At 46.1% G+C, this 19,978-nt stretch overlaps 1 protein-coding gene across 1 annotated transcript in view; it reads right to left on the reverse strand.

Moving 5' to 3' along the window:
* LOC121580628 (collagen alpha-4(IV) chain) overlaps positions 1–1,571 on the reverse strand; it is a 52,187-nt gene extending 50,616 nt beyond the window's left edge. The window contains exons 1-2 of the mRNA XM_041895604.2: positions 1,491–1,571; positions 698–834 (exon numbers count right to left, since the gene is read on the reverse strand). Of these exons, the coding sequence (XP_041751538.2) occupies positions 698–744 (47 nt within the window). The 5' untranslated portion in view covers positions 745–834; positions 1,491–1,571. The remainder of the gene's footprint in view (positions 1–697; positions 835–1,490) is intronic.
* Between the last annotated feature and the right edge of the window lie 18,407 nt (positions 1,572–19,978).

Raw genomic sequence — 19,978 nt, forward strand, 5'->3', positions numbered from 1 at the left:
AAACTGGCATATGATCTCATACTCTCTGTCTCCAACTGTTGCTGTTCCAGAACCTCAATCTAGGCTCTATTTTAACATGTGGATCCCACTGCTGCCACCAAGTGTTAAGATAGAAGATCACATTACTCCCCATCGCAAAAAAAAATCGCTTTCTGGTAGTAAGTGGGTGCTATGCGTCTGCTGCATGTACAGTACATACCGTAGCAGGGTTTATCCATGCTCCCATGAGCCCTTAACTATTATGGGTCAGGGGCAACCGTTTATTCGGGTAAGGTTATGTCACTGTGCAAGGTTAAGCTAGCTACAACTAGCCATCTACCTCTAATAAACATAACCAAGCCAAACGATTAGCCCTGGGAGCTAAGCTAACAGAAGTCTTCAGGTCTCGCAAGGTAAGTCCCGTGTAGCTCAGTTGGTAGAGCATGGCGTTTGCAACGCCAGGGTTGTGTGTTCGTTTCCCACGGGGGGCCAGTATGAAAAACAAAAAAAAAAAAAAAAAACATGTATTCACTCACTAACTGTAAGTCGCTCTGGATAAGAGCGTCTGCAAAAAAAAATTTTAAGTGTAGTTCACCAAACCACCTCTATTATGATTCACCCCCTTTGACACCCTTCTCTTCTCTGTAGAAAAACCAGCAACTAATACAATATATCAATATATAATATATCAATTGTGTGCTGAGGCAGGAGGACTCACCAGATAGGCAGTGAACAGAAGGTCACCCAGTAAGCGAAGGAACTCATTGGTCACTCCTTCAGATGACTCCACACACTTAAGTGCTGCACACTGTGATAGGTCTGGGTCACTTCAAACAGCTCTACTGAAGGCTACACCTGCCAAACACAGATAACATAACATACCAACTAAACGTACATGTAGAGTTCACACATGTAACGTGCAATAGTAGACCTACAGGTTTGAACCTGGGTTAGTACGATTGTTACAAGATGGTAGTGGGTCTATCAACGTTATTGAGCAACGAGTCTGCATTGACATAATGACCACATAGTAGGAGCCTGTAGCCTACAATGTCATTTTGGAGGCAGACTGCAGACGGCATTATATGACTAGAACCAACAAACTTAAAAAGAATAGGTAAAGACAAAAGCAAGACTGCAAATAGATGAACTTAGACAATAGACAACACTTGAAAATCTGATAGACACCCATCATGAAGCTTTCAGTTGCACAATGAAAAGTGGTTTCAGCTATGGAAAGGTCTATAGACGGGTTGTCAAGTGTTAAATTGAAGCTGTCATTACACAACTTCTCAAAATACACACTTTTCTCATTCTTAAATAGTACCTTTACAGTTCTCATTAGGTTACTGGCTTGAAACTTCCAGCGCATCTGTTTTTCATTGAAAGGTTCACACATACACCAATGTTCTTAAAATGTTTTAGTCGGCTATATAGCCTAATATTCATAGGCTAAATTTCTTAACATTTATCAACATTTTCATGCAAAAGTTCAGTTTTTAAGAGCTCACCTTATTCGTGTGTTGACGCCCTCCTCAACTCAACGGTTCCTCCACATTCAAAATAGTGAATATTCTAGAGCGATATGCCGCCACTCTCGCGACTCTGTATCATTGTATGATAACACCTGCTGCGGATGCACGCGAGGCAAAAGAGAGGTCTTGAAAGATGACTGGCTATCTAGATGAGAATATCTATGCTAGACCGCTCCCCTCTTCACAACCTGGGCTGTCCAAAAACTAAACCAGGACTTGCATACTCATTTCACTAACTCCAGCAAAGCTTCTGCATCTTTTAGCAACCTTTGCTGCAGTTTGAGAGGTTCATTGTCGTTGAATCAGGTCGAAGGTGAGCACAAGGGTCGTTTGGCGCCTTTGAAGACGATGACAGATGACGCCAGGTGACCGAACAGGTCCGTGTAACGTCCGATGGGGTGCGTGTATTTTCCATCCATTGGGACGACGTGGAAAAACATAATTTTTTTCGTTTCTGAATGTGGAAATCGGAAAGCGACTTGTTTTCTCATTTATTGTGTCACAATTGGACATGGAATAAGGGCAAACAAATAACAACAAAATGTAGTACATTTTTCTATTTTCATTTTACTCATACCTGGAAGCGCAGGCCCCCTCATTGAATATTCACAGGGCTTATGAGATGTGTTTAAAGTCTAGGTTGGCAGCACAAATAAAAGATTATACTGTGTGTGACAGGAAGATGAAAATACTCATGTTAGCGAAGATGCAGAATTGATCATGACGTTAGCATGCCAATAGAACAAACTCAACAACAATTGAACAAAGTTGTCTTGCACTAGCTGGCTAGATAGCACTGGCTGTCTACTGCTGTGTGTGGTCCAAACCTTGTTTTGTACAGTTAAGGTGTTGACTTGACAGTAACTGAATCCGGATTCGAGTCCTGGTCGATGATACCCCCCCGAATTTGCTACAATATCCTTCCATGGTTGGTTTCATTGACCCTACCCTTTAACTGCCCTTAATTGTCCAATCTTTTTCTACAACTTCTGAGTCCGTTGGAGAGGATCAGCTTGAGCAAAGTGAGGTGTAGAATCACAGATCTACAAATAGTAATCCCTGCCAAATAATAAGCTTTGGTGTGATTAAGATTCAAAGAACTACGCCTCCCCTGTTTATGCAATTCCCCCAACAAACACACACGCACAACCAGACATTGATTGTTTTATTTTTTATTTATTTATTTCACCTTTATTTAACCAGGTAAGCCAGTTGAGAACAAGTTCTCATTTACAACTGCGACCTGGCCAAGATAAAGCAAAAGCAGTGCGATAAAAACAACACAGAGTTACATATGGGGTAAAAAAAACAAAGTCAAAAATACAACAGAAAATATATATACAGTGTGTGCAAATGTAGCAAGTTATGGAGGTAAGGCAATAAATAGGCTATAGTGCAAAATAATTACAATAGTATTAACACTGGAATGCTAGATGTGCAAGAGATTATGTGCAAATAGAGATACTGGGGTGCAAAATAGCAAAATAAATAACAATATAGGGATGAGGTAGTTGATTGATTGATTGGAGACAGCTTGTGTCAATTAAATAACATGCAACAAACCTAGTGGATCATGCTGGAAATACCAGTAAAAGCAAAGGGCCAAAAAAAAGCAAGGCGCAAATCCTGTGTGAAGCCTCAAATATGGCTGAATTGTAGTGTATGTACAGAACATCCTTCTGTTGTACACTTTCTAATCCACTAGATGGCAGCAATGTGCTACCACCTCCTTCTGGCGACAATAAAAGGCCATTCTAAAAATGTGCAGTTTTGTCACACAACACAATGCCACAGATGTCTCAAGTTTTGGGGGAGCATGCAATTGGCATGCTGAATGCAGAAATGTCCACCAGAACTGTTGCCAGAGAATTGAATGTTAATTTCTCTACCGTAAGCCACCTCCAACTTCGTTTTAGAGAATTTGGCAGTACGTTCAACCGGCCTCCAAAACACAGACCAAGTGTAACCACGCCAGGCCAAGACCTCCACATCCGGCTTCTTCACCTGCGGGATGTCTGATACCAGCCACCCCGACAGCTGATGTAACTGGGTTTGCACAAGCGAATAATTTCTGCACAAACTGTCAGAAACGGTCTCAGGGAAGCTCATCTGCGTGCTCGTCGTCTAATGCCGCAGACTAATAGGTTTGGGCCTTTGGCTATGAATCGCTTTCACTCTACTCCATAATCATGCTTGTAATGATAGTAACTTCAACCTAGGGCTGTTACGGTGACTGAGTCATGACTGCAGTCAAATTCCACGTGACCGTTTAGTCACGGTAACTAGGCTTCTCCAAAACTGTGCTCTGATGCCGCTGATGGTCATTAGTATCGTACCAAACTTGCTAAGGGCCAGTCACTAATGGCCTGGCACTCAGCGCTCTATTGTCCCTCTAATCACGCTGACATTAATGAAAATGCAATACAAAATAAAATCAAACACTTTATGAGAGCCCTTCAATTCATGTTGTGAAACATTTCTATAGGCCAGTGGAGGCGGCCTTATTATGAGCCGTCCTCCCCTCAACAGCCTCCACTGCTATAGGCTATGCAATTGCGTGAGAAAACAGAGTTTTGATGGCTTAAAAAGAGAAGGATCCCATCAGCTTTCTATTGGTTTGGCCTACTATATTTATTTTTCAACTTTCCTAATATTAAGCACATTGCTTCGCTTTACAACAGGAGTATAGCCTACCTGGTTGGCATGAAAATGAACCGCTAGAAGAGCGTCCTCCATTCGCTATTTAAGTGCATAATGTTGACGTATTTTTTTTCCACTGCCCCCTGTTCTGACAGTTGCATGATAATGGTCCACTTTAAATCAAAACTAATTTCACACATATTATTTAGTATATGTAAAGACAAGATTCAATTGAGAATAGTCTGATGGGTGACAATATTATGACTTGAGAACAATGTATTATCATTTGTGAATGATGCCCAGTCTAAGGCAAGAAACAGCACATGCCTTTTTTTGCGACTTTTCTAAAATCATATAGTGGCACACATCGTGTAGCCTAGCCCACAGGCCTATATGTTCTGATAAGGTTTGTATCACAACTAAAGTGGCCAAATAACTCCAAAACGTAGCCTATAGGCCTAGGACTCCTGGAACACGGTTGGAGAGCACGTAGCCTACAGAGCCTAATGAAAACAGGTGTTCTTATAAGCCCAGTCATCGCACAATTGCGTGTGAAAACAGAGTTTGGACTGGCCACTAGGCTATTTAAAAGAGGATCCCAGCTTTCTTGTGCTGCTATATTTATTGCTAAATTCTTAAAGTTAATCATGTTAAATCTGCTTTACAACCGGTGTAGCCTACCTGGCATTCATAGGCGGCGCGTGAGTTTGAAGATTGGGGAAGCTCATTTTCACCTTTAGAATAAAGCATTCCATGCGTCATCGTATTTGCAGACTTATAATAAATAAATAAATAAAAATAAAACAAATGCCATTTAGCAGGCGCTTTTATCCAAAGCGACTTACAGTCATGCGTGCATACATTTTAACGTATGGGTGGTCCCAGGGATCAAACCCACTACCCTGGCGTTACAAGCGCCATGCTCTACCATTTGAGCTACAGAGGACCACACTTGTGTAAGATCGCCTACTATTCGTAATGTGATGAGTTGATTGGATAGTCATAATTTAGGCTATTAATATAACCCAATCACTGTTTGCAAAAAAAAGAGTTGAATGCTTGACTAAGTGTGTATAGGGTAGAGTAGACCTAGGCTATATCAGATACGTTTCTTCTTTCTTTGTCTGGGAAAAATTTGGCATTTTATAAACACATTTTATGCAATTCTACTACACTTTATATTACTGGAGACATTAGCAGAATATTTTTTAATACGACAAATTACAGGGCAGCCTACTCTGCTGACACTGACAAACAGATGAATAAAAACTAAGTTGTCCATATAATAGGCCTATGAGAAGGTGGAGACACAAATAGAATATGACGTCCATCTAAACTGGAGGAGGAAATTATTGTCCGAAAACAAACTTTTAAGTAGCACTGACCCAACAATGATAAATAGTGAATATGTGCAGTGCACACTCACCGGGGATATTTCCAACAAGTCAGTTCGTCAAATTTCTGCCCTGCTAGAGCTGCCCTGGTCAACTGTAAGTGCAGTTATTGTGAAGTGGAAACGTTTAGGAGCAACAACTGCTCAGCCGCGAAGTGATAGGCCACACAAGCTCAAAGAATGTGAGCGCCGAGTGCTGAAGCACATAGCGCGTAAAAATTGTCTGTCCTCGGTTGAAACACTCACTATAGAGTTCCAAACTGCCTCTGGAAGTAACGTCAGCACAATAACTGTTCGTCGGGAGCTTCATGAAATGGGTTTCCATGGCCGAGCAGCCGCACACAAGCCTAAGATCCCCATGCGCAATGCCAAGCGTCGGCTGGAGTGGTGTAAAGCTCGACGCTATTGGACTCTGGAGCAGTGGAAACGCGTTCTCTGGAGTGATGAATCCCGCTTCACCACCTGGCATTCTGACGGATGAAACTGGCGGATGCCAGGAGAACGCTACCTGCCCGAATGCATAGTGCCAACTGTAAAGTTTGGTGGAGGAGGAATAATGGTCTGGGGCTGTTTTTATGGTTCAGTCTAGGCCCCTTGGTTCCAGTGAAGGGAAATCTTAACGCTACAGCATACAATGACTTTCTAGATGATTCTGTGCTTCCAACTTTGTGGCAACAGCTTGGGGAAGGCCCTTTCCTGTTTCAGCATGACAAATCCCCTGTGCACAAAGCAAGGTCCATACAGAAATTGTTTGTTGAGATCAGTGTGGAAGAACTTGACTGGCCTGCACAGAGCCCTGACCTCAACCCCATCGAACACCTTTGCGATGAATTGGAACGCCGACTGCGAGCCAGGCCTAATCGCCCAACATCAGTGCCCGACCTCACAAATGCTCTTGTGGCTGAATGGAAGCCACAAGTGTCCCCGCAGCAATGTTACAACATCTAGTGGAGGCTGTTATAGCAGCAAAGGGGGGACCAACTCCATAGTAATGGCCATGATTTTGGAATGAGATGTTCGACGAGTAGTGTATGTTTTCCCACAATTGTATTTTGAAATATTGTGATATGCCTGGCTTGGCCTCTCTCTACTTTTCACAGACAGTCACAACTCAACAATAATCTGCCCAAATTGTGCACGTTGCCTTTCCTTCCGACTGTAGGCAATGCGATTTAAAACAATCCACAACTTATTTTTTAAAAAGAAGCTAATGATCCTCTGTGGCCAAATCATGCGTTAGTAGCCTTTTTTAAATGATTCTATTTATTTATGCATAGACAGGAGTAGGCTAATTAGGCTATATAATTTTGGCAATTTAATAAAATGTTCTGTAGGGAAAAGTTTAGCTTCCCCTAGCCTTATGGACATGCTGCCTATGCTTGCATATTAAAAACGTAACCGCATGTAACCTCCATTTGCTATTCGAGTGCAGGCTACGGATTAAATGTTTGTTTTTGTGGGCCATTCTAAATCTAAATAATTATGCACATATATTAGTAGGCTATATGTAAAGACCAGATTAAATTAGGAATAGTCTGATGGGTGAGAATGTTATCAAGTGCTTGTCAGATTGAGATATGAGAGACTGATGAAGTGTGTGCAGCCTGTGCAAGAAACAGAGCAGAGCTCATGCCTTTCATGCAACTTTTTTCAAATCATCATTACGCATCAGGCAGCCTTGGAATGTATTAAAAATCAAAACATGTAACCTAACGTTTGTATCACAACTAAAGTTGCATAAATAACTCAAAATTAAGCATATAGGAGGACCTGCTTCTTTGTTAACCGCTCAACACAGAATAGCTGCATGTGCGCAGTCCCTCAAATCATTTGGGGTAAATATCCTTTCAATTGTAGGCCTATTCTTCAGAATTCTAAGCAAATCTTGTCTGCTAAATGAACTAGTGTAGCCCACAGCCATATGGTATAGCTAGATCAGGGCCTAACATAAGGACAACTCAGAATATGCTATTCTATTCTTCTGAAATAGGTCTAAAGAAACACGATATGAATAAAATGTAGCCTATCTTTAGCTCTGGCATCTTCCCCAATATTTGGAACCAAGGACTGATCACCCCAATCCACAAAAGTGGTAGAGCACGGCGCTTGTAACGCCAAGGTAGTGGGTTCGATCCCCGGGACGACCCATACACAAAAAAATGTATGCACGCATGACTGTAAGTCGCTTTGGATAAAATCGTCTGCTAAATGGCATATTATTATTATATGCGTCAACAGCAACCTTGGGAAAATCCTCTGCATTATCATTAACAGCAGACTAGTTCATTTCCTCAGTGAAAACAATGTACTGAGCAAATGTCAAATTGGCTTTTTACCAAATTACCGTACGACAGACCACGTATTCACCCTGCACACCCTAATTGACAAACAAACAAAACAAAGGCAAAGTCTTCTCATGCTTTGTTGATTTCAAAAAAGCTTTTGACTCAATTTGGCATGAGGGTCTGCTATACAAATTGATGGAAAGTGGGGTTGAGGGAAAAACATACGACATTATAAAATTCATATACACAAACAACAAGTGTGCGGTTAAAATTGGCCAAAAACACACACATTTCTTTCCACAGGGCTGTGGGGTGAGACAGGGATGCAGGTTACGCCCCACCCTCTTCAACATATATATCAACGAATTGGCGAGGGCACTAGAACAGTCTGCAGCACCCGGCCTCACCCTAATAGAAATAATGGTGTTCCAAAAAAGGTCCAGTTGCCAGGACCACGAATACAAATTCCATCTAGACACCGTTGCCCTAGAGCACACAAAAAACTATACATACCTCGGCCTAAACATCAGCGCCACAGGTAACTTCCACAAAGCTGTGAATGATCTGTTCAAATCAAATCACATTTTATTTGCCACATGTGCCGAATACAACAGGTGTAGATATCACAGTGAAACGTTTACTTACAAGCCCTAAGAAAAATATATGCATAGTTGGTTAAGTGTTAAGTAAAAAAAATTAAAGCAAATAACTAAAGAGCAGCAGTAAAATAAAATAACAGTAGGGAGGCTATATACAGGGGGGTACCAGTGCAGAGTCAATGTGCGGGGGCACCGGCTAGTCGAGGTAATTGAGGTAATATGTACGTGGGTAGAGTTAAAGTGACTATGCATAAATAGACAGAGTAGCAGCAGCGTAAAAGAGTGGGGTGGGGGGGCAGTGCAAATAGTCCGAGTAGCAATGATTAGCTGTTCAGGAGTCTTATGGCTTGGGAGTAGAAGCTTTTGAGAAGGCTTTTGGATCTAGACTTGGCGCTCCGGTACCGCTTGCCGTGCGGTAGCAGAGAGAACAGTCTATGACTAGGGTGGCTGGAGTCTTTGACAATTTTGAGGGCCTTCCTCTGACACCGCCTGGTATAGAGGTCCTGGATGGCGGCAGGAAGCTTGGCCCCAGTGATGTACTGGGCCGTACGCACTACCCTCTGTAGTGCCCTGCGGTCGGAGGCCGAGCAGTTGCCATACCAGGCGGTGATGCAACCAGTCAGGATTCTCTCGATGGTGCAGCTGTAGAACTTTGAGGATCTGAGGACCCATGCCAAATCTTTTCAGTCTCCTGAAAGGGAATAGGCTTTGTCGTGCCCTCTTCACGACTGTCTTGGTGCGTTTGGACCATGATAGTTCGTTGGTGATGTGGACACCAAAGAACTTGAAGCTCTCAACCTGTTCCACTACAGCCCCGTCGATGAGAATGGGGGCATGCTCAGTCCTCTTTTTTTTCCCTGTAGTCCACAATCATCTCCTTTGTCTTGATCACGTTGAGGGAGAGGTTGTTATCCTGGCACCACACGGCCAGGTCTCGGACCTCCTCGCTATAGGCTGTCTCATCATTGTCGGTGATCAGGCCTACCACTGTTGTGTCGTCGGCAAATGTAATGATGGTGTTGGAGTCATGCCTGGCCATGCAGTCATGGGTGAACAGGGAGTACAGGAGGGAACTGAGCACGCACCCCTGAGGGGCCCCCGTGTTGAGGATCAGTGTGGCAAATGTGTTGTTACCTACCCTTACCACCTGGGGGCGTCCCGTCAGGGAGTCCAGGATCCAGTTGCAGAGGGAGGTGTTTAGTCCCAGAATCCTTAGTTAGTGATGAGCTTTGAGGGCACTATGGTGTTGAACGCTGAGCTGTAGTCAATGAATAGCATTCTCACGTAGGTGTTCCTCTTGTCCAGGTGGGAAAGGGCAGTGTGGAGTGCAATAGAGATTGCATAATCTGTGGATCTGTTGGGGCGGTATGCAAATTGGAGTGGGTCTAGGGTTTCTGGGATAATGGTGTTGATGTGAGCCATGACCAGCCTTTCAAAGCACTTCATGGCTACAGACGTGAGTGCTACGGGTCAGTAGTCATTTAGGCAGGTTATCTTCGTGTCCTTGGGCACAGGGACTATGGTGGTCTGCTTGAAACATGTTGGTATTACAGACTCAGTCAGGGACAGTTGGTCAGCACATGCTCGGAGTACACATCCTGGTATTCCGTCTGGCCCTGCGGCCTTGTGAATGTTGACCTGCTTAAAAGTCTTACATCGGCTACGGAGAGCGTGATCACATAGTCATCCGGAACAGCTGGTGCTCTCATGCATGCTTCAGTGTTGCTTGCCTCGAAGCGAGCATAGAAGTGATTTAGCTCATCTGGTAGGCTTGTGTCACTGGGCATCTCGCGGCTGTGCTTCCTTTTGTAGTCTGTAATAGTTTTCAAGCCCTGCCACATCCGACGAGTGTCAGAGCCGGTGTAGTACGATTCAATCTTAGTCCGGTATTGACTCTTTGCCTGTTTGATGGTTCGTCGGAGGGCATAGCGGGATTTCTTATAAGCGTCTGGGTTAGAGTCCCGCTCCTTGAAAGCGGCAGCTCTACCCTTTAGCTCAGTGCGGATGTTGCCTGTAATCCATGGCTTCTGGTCTGAGAGACAAGGCAAGAAGAGCGTTCTACGCCATCAAAAGGAACATAAAATTCGACATACCAATTAGGATCTGGCTAAAAATACTTGAATCAGTTATAGAACCCATTGCCCTTTATGGTTGTGAGGTCTGGGGTCCGCTCACCAACCAAGAATTCACAAAACGGGACAAAAATATCCTCAGTGTACAATGAAAAACACAAAATAATGCATACAGAGCTGAATTAGGCCGATCCCCGCTAATGATCAAAATCCAGAAAAGAGCCGTTAAATTCAATAACCACTTAAAAGGAAGCGATTCCCAAACCTTCCATAACAAAGCCATCACCTACAGAGAGATGAACCTGGAGAAGAGTCCCCTAAGCATGCTGGTCCTGGGGCTGTGTTCACAAACACAAACAGACCCCACAGAGCCCCAGGACAACAACAACAACACAATTAGTCCCAACCAAATCATGAGAAAACAAAAAGAGAATTACTTGACACATTGGAAAGAATTAACAAAAAAACTGAGCAAACTAGAATGATATTTGGCCCTAAACAGAGAGTACACAGTGGCAGAATACCTGACCACTGTGACTGACCCAAACTTAAGGAAAGCTTTGACTATGTACAGACTCAGTGAGCATAGCCTTGCTATTGAGAAAGGCCGCCGTAGGCAGACCTGGCTCTCAACAGAAGACAGGCAATGTGCACACTGCCCACAAAATGAGGTGGAAACTGAGCTGCACTTCCTAACCTCCTGCCAAATGTATGACCATATTAGAGACACATATTTTCCTCAGATTACAGAGATCCACAAAGAATTTGAAAACAAACCCAATTCTGATAAACTCCCTTATCTACTGGGTAAAAAAACCCAGTGTGCCATCACAGCAGCAAGATTTGTGACCTGTTGCCACAAGATAAGGGCAACCAGTGAAGAACAAACACCATTGTTGTCAGAGTGGTGTGTGTAGGTGAGTGGAAGGAATCAAGCGCAGGAACCAGGATGACTTCAACCGTCTTTAGTAATGTTCAAAAACACGTGAACAATGAGTCGCCAACCCAACCGGGTGGCGCAAACAATTACGCACAAAACACAGTGCGTCTAAACAAGAAAAGCGCACGCAGTGCGAGCTCTCGGGTAACAACAACGAGAGATACAATAAACTTCTCAGAGGCAGGCTGACAATAAACAATCACGCATAACACCTGACCCAAACACACGAAACTAAATAGGGAAACAATTAAGACACAAATAAGGGACAGGTGTTATGAACAGACAAAACCAAATGAACATGAAACATAGAACGGTGGCAGCTAGTACTCCGGAGACGACGACCGCCGAAGCCTGCCCGAACAAGGAAGAGGAGCAGCCTCGGCCGAAACCGTGACAGTACCCCCCCTTGACGCGCGCGGCTCCAGCCGTGCGCCGACCCGAGCTCGGGGGACGACCCGGACGACGCGGAGCAGGGCGCGCAGGATGACCCCCGATGGAAATCGGTCAGTAGGGACTGGTCTATACGTCCCTCCTTGGCACCCAGCACCGCTCCTCCGGACCGTACCCCTCCCACTCCACGAGATATTGAAGACCCCCATCCGGCGTCTAGAATCCAGGATGGACCTCACGGTGTGCGCCGGAGCCCCTCGATGTCCAACGGGGCGGAGGAGTCTCCTCAATCTCAAAGTCCTGGAGTGGACCAGCTACCACCGGCCTGAGGAGAGACACATGGAACGAGGGGTTAATATTTTTGTAATCAACAGGTAGTTCTAACCTATAACTCACCTCGTTCAATCTCCTCAGGACTTTAAATGGCCCCACAAACCGCCGACCCAGCTTCCGGCAGGGCAGGCGGAGGGGCAGGTTTCTGGTTGAGAGCCAGACTCGATCTCCAGGTGCGTACACTGGCCCCTCACTGCGGTGTAGGTCGGCGCTCGTCTTCTGTCGACGTATGGCACGCTGCAGATGGACGTGTGCAGCGTCCCCACGTCTCTTCCGAGCGCCGCACCCACTCATCCACAGCGGGGGCCTCGATCTGGCTCTCATGCCATGGTGCCAGAACCGGCTGGTACCCTAATACACACTGAAAAGGGGTTAGTTGGGTGGAGGAGTGGCGAAGAGAGTTCTGTGCCATCTCGGCCCAGGGCACATATCTCGCCCACTCCTCCGGCCGGCCCTGACAGTATGACCTCAGAAACCTACCCACGTCCTGGTTGACACGTTCAACCTGCCCATTACTCTCCGGGTGGTAACCCGAGGTAAGGCTTACCGAAACCCCCAACCGTTCCATAAATGCTCTCCACACTCTAGAGGTGAACTGGGGGCCTCGGTCAGACACTATATCCTCGGGTACCCCGTAGTGCCGGAAGACATGGGTGAACAGAGCCTCTGCGGTCTGTAGGGCCGTGGGTAGACCCGGCATGGGAAGGAGACGACAGGCCTTAGAGAACCGATCCACAACGACCAGGATGGTAGTATTCCCCTGTGAGGGGGAAGGTCGGGTAACAAAATCCACCGAGAGGTGGGACCAGGGTCGTTGTGGAATAGGCAGGGGTTGTAACTTACCCCTGGGCAAATGTCTGGGCGCCTTACACTGGGCACACACCGAACAGGAGGAGACATAAATCCTCACATCCCTAGCTAACGTTGGCCACCAGTACTCGTGCTAAGGCAGTGCACTGTCCGGCCGATACCCGGATGGCCAGAGGAGGGGGACGTATGAGCCCAACAAATGAGGCGATCGCGTACCTCGAGCGAACGTACGTCCGACCCACAGGACACTGTGGAGGACTCGGGTCGGTGCGTAACGCCCGCTCGATCTCACCATCAACCTCCCACACCACCGGAGCAACCAGACAGGACTCCGGTAGTATGGGCGTGGACTCAACTGACCTCTCCTCTGCGTCATACCGCCGAGACAGAGCATCTGCCTTCCCGTTCTGGGACCCAGGGATGTATGTGATTTTAAACACAAACCGGGCTAGGAACATAGTCCAGCGAGCCTGGCGAGATTCAGTCTCCTAGCTGCCCGGATGTACTCCAGGTTACGATGGTCAGTTAGAATGAGGAAAGGGTGTTGAGCCCCCTCGAGCCAATGCCGCCACACCTTTAGGGCCTGTACCACGGCTAACAGCTCCCTGTCTCCTACGTCATAATTCCGCTCCGCCGGACTGAGCTTCTTACTGTAAAACGCACAGGGACGGAGTTTAGGTGAGTGCCAGAACGCTGGGAAAGAACGGCCCCTATCCCGGCCTCTGACGCGTCCACCTCTACTTGGAACGGTAAAGAGGGATCCGGATGCGCCAACACCGGGCGCCGAGGTAAACAGGTCCTTCAGTCTCCCAAATGCCCTGTCCGCCTCAGCTGACCACCGCAAGCGCACCGGACCCCCCCTTTAACAGAGACGTTATGGGAGCTGCCACCTGTCCAAAACCCCCGGATAAACCTCCGGTAATAATTCGCAAAACCCAAGAACCGTTGCACCTCCTTCACAGTGGTTGGGGTCTGCCAATTACGCACAGCTGACACCCGGTCTACCTCCATCTTCACCCCGGACGCAGATAACTGGTAACCCAGAAAGGAGACCGACTTCTGGAAAAACAGACATTTCTCTGCCTTGACATATAGGTCATGCTCCAACAGCCTCCTCAATACTCGGCGCACCAGGGCTACATGCTCAGCACGGGTAGGACTATACACCAGAATGTCGTCGATGTACACAACTACTCCCTGTCCCTGCATGTCCCGGAAAATCTCATCGACGAAGGATTGGAAGACTGAGGGAGCATTCATCAACCCATATGGCATGACTAGATACTCGTAGTGTCCGGAAGTCGTGCTAAACGCTGTCTTCCATTCATCGCCCTCTCGAATGCGCACCAAGTTATATGCGCTCCTAAGATCCAATTTTGTAAAGAACTGCGCACCGTGCAGTGACTCCGTCATAGTCGCAATCAGAGGAAGTGGATAGCTGTACTTCACTGTGATCTGATTGAGACCGCGGTAATCAATACACGGGCGCAGACCTCCATCCTTTTCTTCACAAAAAGAAACTTGAGGAAGCGGGTGAAACGGAGGTCCGTATGTATCCCTGTCTAAGAGACTCAGAGATGTACGTCTCCATAGCCTTTCTCTCCTCTTGAGACAAGGGATACACATGGCTCCGCGGGAGAGCTGCTCCTGACTGGAGATCTATCGCACAATCCCCCCGTCTATGAGGCGGCAGCTGCGCCGCCCTAGTCTTACTGAACGCCAGTGCCAAATCTTCATACTCGGGGGGAATCTGCAGTGCTGGCATTAGATTCGGACTCTCCACCGAGGTCGCCCCTATGGAAACACCCAGACACCGCCCCTCACATTGAGCAGACCACCCTTTAAGAGCTTTCTCTCGCCACCTAATAATAGGGTCATGAGTCATCAACCAGGGAAGACCCAGCACTACCGGATACGCAGGAGAGTCAATCAGATAGAGCTGAATTCTCTCCTCATGACCCTCCTGCGCCATCATCTGAAGGGGTGCTGTGACTTCCCTAATCAACCCAGACCCCAACGGACGGCTATCTAGGGCATGGACGGGGAAAGGCTTCTCCACTGGAAGGAGGGGGATCCCTAACTCTATACAAAACTGGCGATCTATAAAATTCCCAGCTGCGCCTGAATCTACCAGCGCCTTATGCTGGGAACGAGGTGCAACCTGTGGGAAACAAACAGGCAAGGTTAGGTGCACGACAGAAAGCTCTGGGTAAGCAGGGCGCCTACTCACCTGGGTGGACCCCCCAATGCGTGACCTGCCTTCTCCCTCACTGGAGAACCCGCCCCAACACCTAGCCGCGGTGTGCCCTCCACGACCACAGTTGGTGCAAGGGCCGGGTCCCCTCGGGCTCCTCCTCCTGCGTTCCCTAGCGCCAGCACCTCCGAGCTCCATAGGGCTCGGCTCGGAGGTGTTGGAGAGTGGAATGGGCGAACCCCCCCTCCCGGGACGCCCACGGGTGGCGAGCAGGGTATCCAGCCGGATGGCCATGTCGACAAGCTGGTCGAAAGTCAACGAAGTGTCCCTGCACGCCAACTCTCGCTGGACGTCCTCCCGGGAGGCTGCAGCGGAAATGGTCGATATGGGCCCGCTCATTCCACCCTGCATCAGCCGCTAGGGTCCGAAACTCCAAGGCAAAGTCCTGGCGCTCCTCATCCCCTGTCGGAGGTAGAATAGCCGCTCCCCCGCCGCCTTCCCCTCTGGTGGATGGTCGAACACAGCGCGGAAGCGGCGGGAGAACTCCGCATAGTTCGTGGTAGCGGCGTCCATTCTCCTCCACTCGGCGTTGGCCCACTCCAACGCCTTGCCGGTGAGACAGGAGATGAGGGCTGAGACGCTCTCGTGTCCCGAGGGCGCCGGGTGTACGGTGGCGAGGTAGAGCTCCACCTGCAGCAGGAACCCTTGACACCCGGCAGTGGAGCCGTCGTACGCCCTCGGGAGCGAGAGCCGAATCCCACTTGGTTCCGGAGATGAGACAGGAGGGCTGACCGATGGAGCTGGGTCGGTTCGTGGAGGTGTGGGAACCCCGCTGGTCTCCCATCGGTGCAGGGTATTCATCACCCCCTCCAGGGCGTGACAGACCTGATTGATGCGGTCCTCCTGACCACGAAGACGTTCAGCCATCTCGGCTGTCGGCGTGGTCTCTCCTGCTGATTCCATGATGATGCGTGATTCTGTCAGAGTGGTGTGTGTAGGTGAGTGGAAGGAATCAAGCGCAGGAACCAGGATGACTTCAACCGTCTTTAGTAATGTTCAAAAACACGTGAACAATGAGTCGCCAACCCAACCGGGTGGCGCAAACAATTACGCACAAAACACAGTGCGTCTAAACAAGAAAAGCGCACGCAGTGCTGAGCTCTCGGGTAACAACAACGAGAGATACAATAAACTTCTCAGAGGCAGGCTGACAATAAACAATCACGCATAACACCTGACCCAAACACACGAAACTAAATAGGGAAACAATTAAGACACAAATAAGGGACAGGTGTTATGAACAGACAAAACCAAATGAACATGAAACATAGAACGGTACGACGACCGCCGAAGCCTGCCCGAACAAGGAAGAGGAGCAGCCTCGGCCGAAACCGTGACAATTGTAAATACATATTTATGTTTATTTATTTTCCCATTTGTACTTTAACTATTTGCACATTGTTACAACACTGTATATAGACATAATATGACATTTGAAATGTCTTTATTCTTTTGGAACTTCTGAGTGTAATGTTTACTGTTAATATTTATTGTTTATTTCACTTTTGTTTACTATCTACGTCACTTGCTTTGGCAATGTTAACATATGTTTCCCATGCCAATAATTAATTGGATATTGTTGTATGTGTAAACAATAGCTAAATTAGCTATGCAAAATGCCAGATAGGTTACCATTTACAGTAACTACAGTTCATTATTACGCAGCCAATAAGCACCATCAGCCAGCCAGAAGATCGAGCTAAGTTAGCTACAGAAAGTAATGGAGAAATCTCCCCTTTCTGTAGCAGGTAGCTCTGTCCAGGCAGCTTCATCTTGTAGCATGTTGAGGGACCTACTTATGTCCCCTAGCTACTACTAGCTAGCATGACTATAGCCAGTAGCCAGTTAGGGCTAGCTAGCCAGCTAGCCCGCTAGCTAGTCAGCCTGCTAGCTAGTCAGTAGCCAGCTTGCTAGCTAGCCAGCAGTAGCCAGCCAGTGCTAGCTAGCCAGCTGGTGCAAGCCAACTTTATTCAGTTGTTGTTGAGTTTGTTCTATTGCCATGCTAACTTCTTGCTAACTTCTGCATCTTTGCTAACATTAGTATTTTTATCTTCCTGTCACACTCACAAAGGTTTGTATAACTAACCCAAAATACACCACAGCCTGTCATTTCCAATGGGAGCAAAGGAAGCATAGTGGGCAAAACAAGCAAGGAGGTGGGCAGAGCAAAGCATGAGCTAGCGAGATCCTATTGGCACGTTCTAGCATGTATTTACATATTTCCGTTAGGGAACGCCAACTCTGTGAAGTGCGCATGTGCAATAACTCAATTCGCCCTTGCACTCCTTCTAAACAATGCAATGCAAAGCGTAAAGTCTACAAAACTTAGTTCACTCTGTTCATAACAGATTCTGGTTTTGGGAACAGAAAACTCTATTGAGATCAAATGTTTAATTGCTGAGAAAATTTGCAGAATGTCGGCCCAGTTCCATCTCGCTCCATACTCTCCCACTGCCGGCCACTGGGAAATTCCAACCAGATACTTCAGATTTATACATCCGGTTAAATATCTGTCTCCTTGATTTATCTGTGCTCACAGAGTCTAATCCATTATTTGTGCTGCCAACCTAGGCTGTTAACACACATCCTGTGAATATTATATATGAGGGGGCATGTACTTCGAATACATTTTGTTGTTATTTTGTTTTCCGTTATTCCATGTCCAATTTTCACACAATAAATGAGAAAACAATTTGATTTCCGATGTTTTTTAAACTTTCATTCAGAAACCAAAAACGAAAATGAGCCGTTTTCTGTTTTTCCAGGTCGTCTTTTGAATCAAATGACCGGTGAACTGATGGAACAGGATTCCCACTCTCCTAGCAGCAGGGTATTCTACTGGCAGCATGATCGCTGATTTTCTTTTTCAAACTAAGAGTCTCCCTGCAAAGATACGTTAAACTTTGGAATATAGTGCAGTACACCTGTTTTTCACAGCATTGCAACCACCTTTGAAAAAATTGATGGATAATTTGAGGTCTTTTTTTTTATATTAAATTATTTATACCAGCATTTATTTTGAAAGTTTACACAAATACTGTTATGTTGAAAGCTATTGTGTGGCCTATATTTAAAGAAATACACTTTTAATAAAATACAAATATTTGTTATTGGAATTACTCAATACCCACACCCACACACACAGGACTATTGAAGGAATCTTATTTGAGTCAGAAAAGGATGTTCATATGATTGGAAAGATATACAACTTAAGAAGAATTTATGTTGGCACAAGATGGAGGGAAAGTTGGAGCATAACTAACGAAATTACAGTTAACAAAAATGTACGCTTAAATCTGATGTATAGAATTTATTATATAGAAATTCTACAGCACAATGGCAAAGTCATGTCTTAATTGTAAAACAGATAATGACTCAATGAATCCTATAAAGTCCCAGAATTATGGGGGGAGCTAGAAAATGTGCTGTCACAAGTGTTACAATGTAAACTTACTTTGAATCTGTCTGTCTGCATATTTCAAGACATGGCATATGTGGGTGTAGTGAGATACGCAACAGGGTTGGACGATTCTCTTCTCATCACTGATCTTGAAAGAACGTAGCGCTATACTAAAAACTTGGAAATCAATCAATCAGCCATCATTAACACAATGGAAAAATCTAATGATTTATTATTGAAATATTGAAATTGTATGGCACAATTTAAGGCCAAGTGGCAAGCAATAATGCAGGCACTAGGGATGTGGGTGTGAACATGCGGGTCTGGGCAGATGAGATGTAGTCATTGTTTGTGTGCATCTGTAAGTTGTTGTTCGTATGTATAAGTTTGTATCTGGAGTGAAACAATACACACACACACACACACACACACATATATATATATATATATATATATATACAGTGAGGGAAAAAAGTATTTGATCCCCTGCTGATTTTGTTCGTTTGCCCACTGACAAAGAAATGATCAGTCTATAATTTTAATGGTAGGTTTATTTGAACAGTGAGAGACAGAATAACAACAAAATCCAGAAAAACGCATGTCAAAAATGTTATAAATTGATTTGCATTTTAATGAGGGAAATAAGTATTTGACCCCCTCTCAATCAGAAAGATTTCTGTCTCCCAGGTGTCTTTTATACAGGTAATTGGTAACACACTACGCCGTGAAGGACTGAAATCCTGCAGCGCCCGCAAGGTCCCCCTGCTCAAAATCGAGGTCTTTGGCATCAACTCAACTCGCCGTGTTTGGAGGAGGAGGAATGCTGCCTATGACCCCAAGAACACCATCCCCACCGTCAAACATGGAGGTGGAAACATTATGCTTTGGGGGTGTTTTTCTGCTAAGGGGACAGGACAACTTCACCGCATCAAAGGGACGATGGACGGGGCCATGTACCATCAAATCTTGGGTGAGAACCTCCTTCCCTCAGCCAGGGCATTGAAAATGGGTCGTGGATGGGTATTCCAGCATGACAATGACCCAAAACACACGGCCAAGGCAACAAAGGAGTGGCTCAAGAAGAAGCACATTAAGGTCCTGGAGTGGCCTAGCTAGTCTCCAGACCTTAATCCCATAGAAAATATGTGGAGGGAGCTGAAGGTTCGAGTTGCCAAACATCAGCCTCAAAACCGCAATGACTTGGAGAAGATCTGCAAAGAGGAGTGGAACAAAATCCCTCCTGAGATGTGTGCAAACCTGGTGGCCAACTACAAGAAACGTCTGAACTCTGTGATTGCCAACAAGGTTTTTGCCACCAAGTACTAAGTCATGTTTTGCAGAGGGGTCA

Source organism: Coregonus clupeaformis, chromosome 14, assembly GCF_020615455.1.
Source record: "Coregonus clupeaformis isolate EN_2021a chromosome 14, ASM2061545v1, whole genome shotgun sequence".
NCBI lineage: Eukaryota > Metazoa > Chordata > Actinopteri > Salmoniformes > Salmonidae > Coregonus > Coregonus clupeaformis.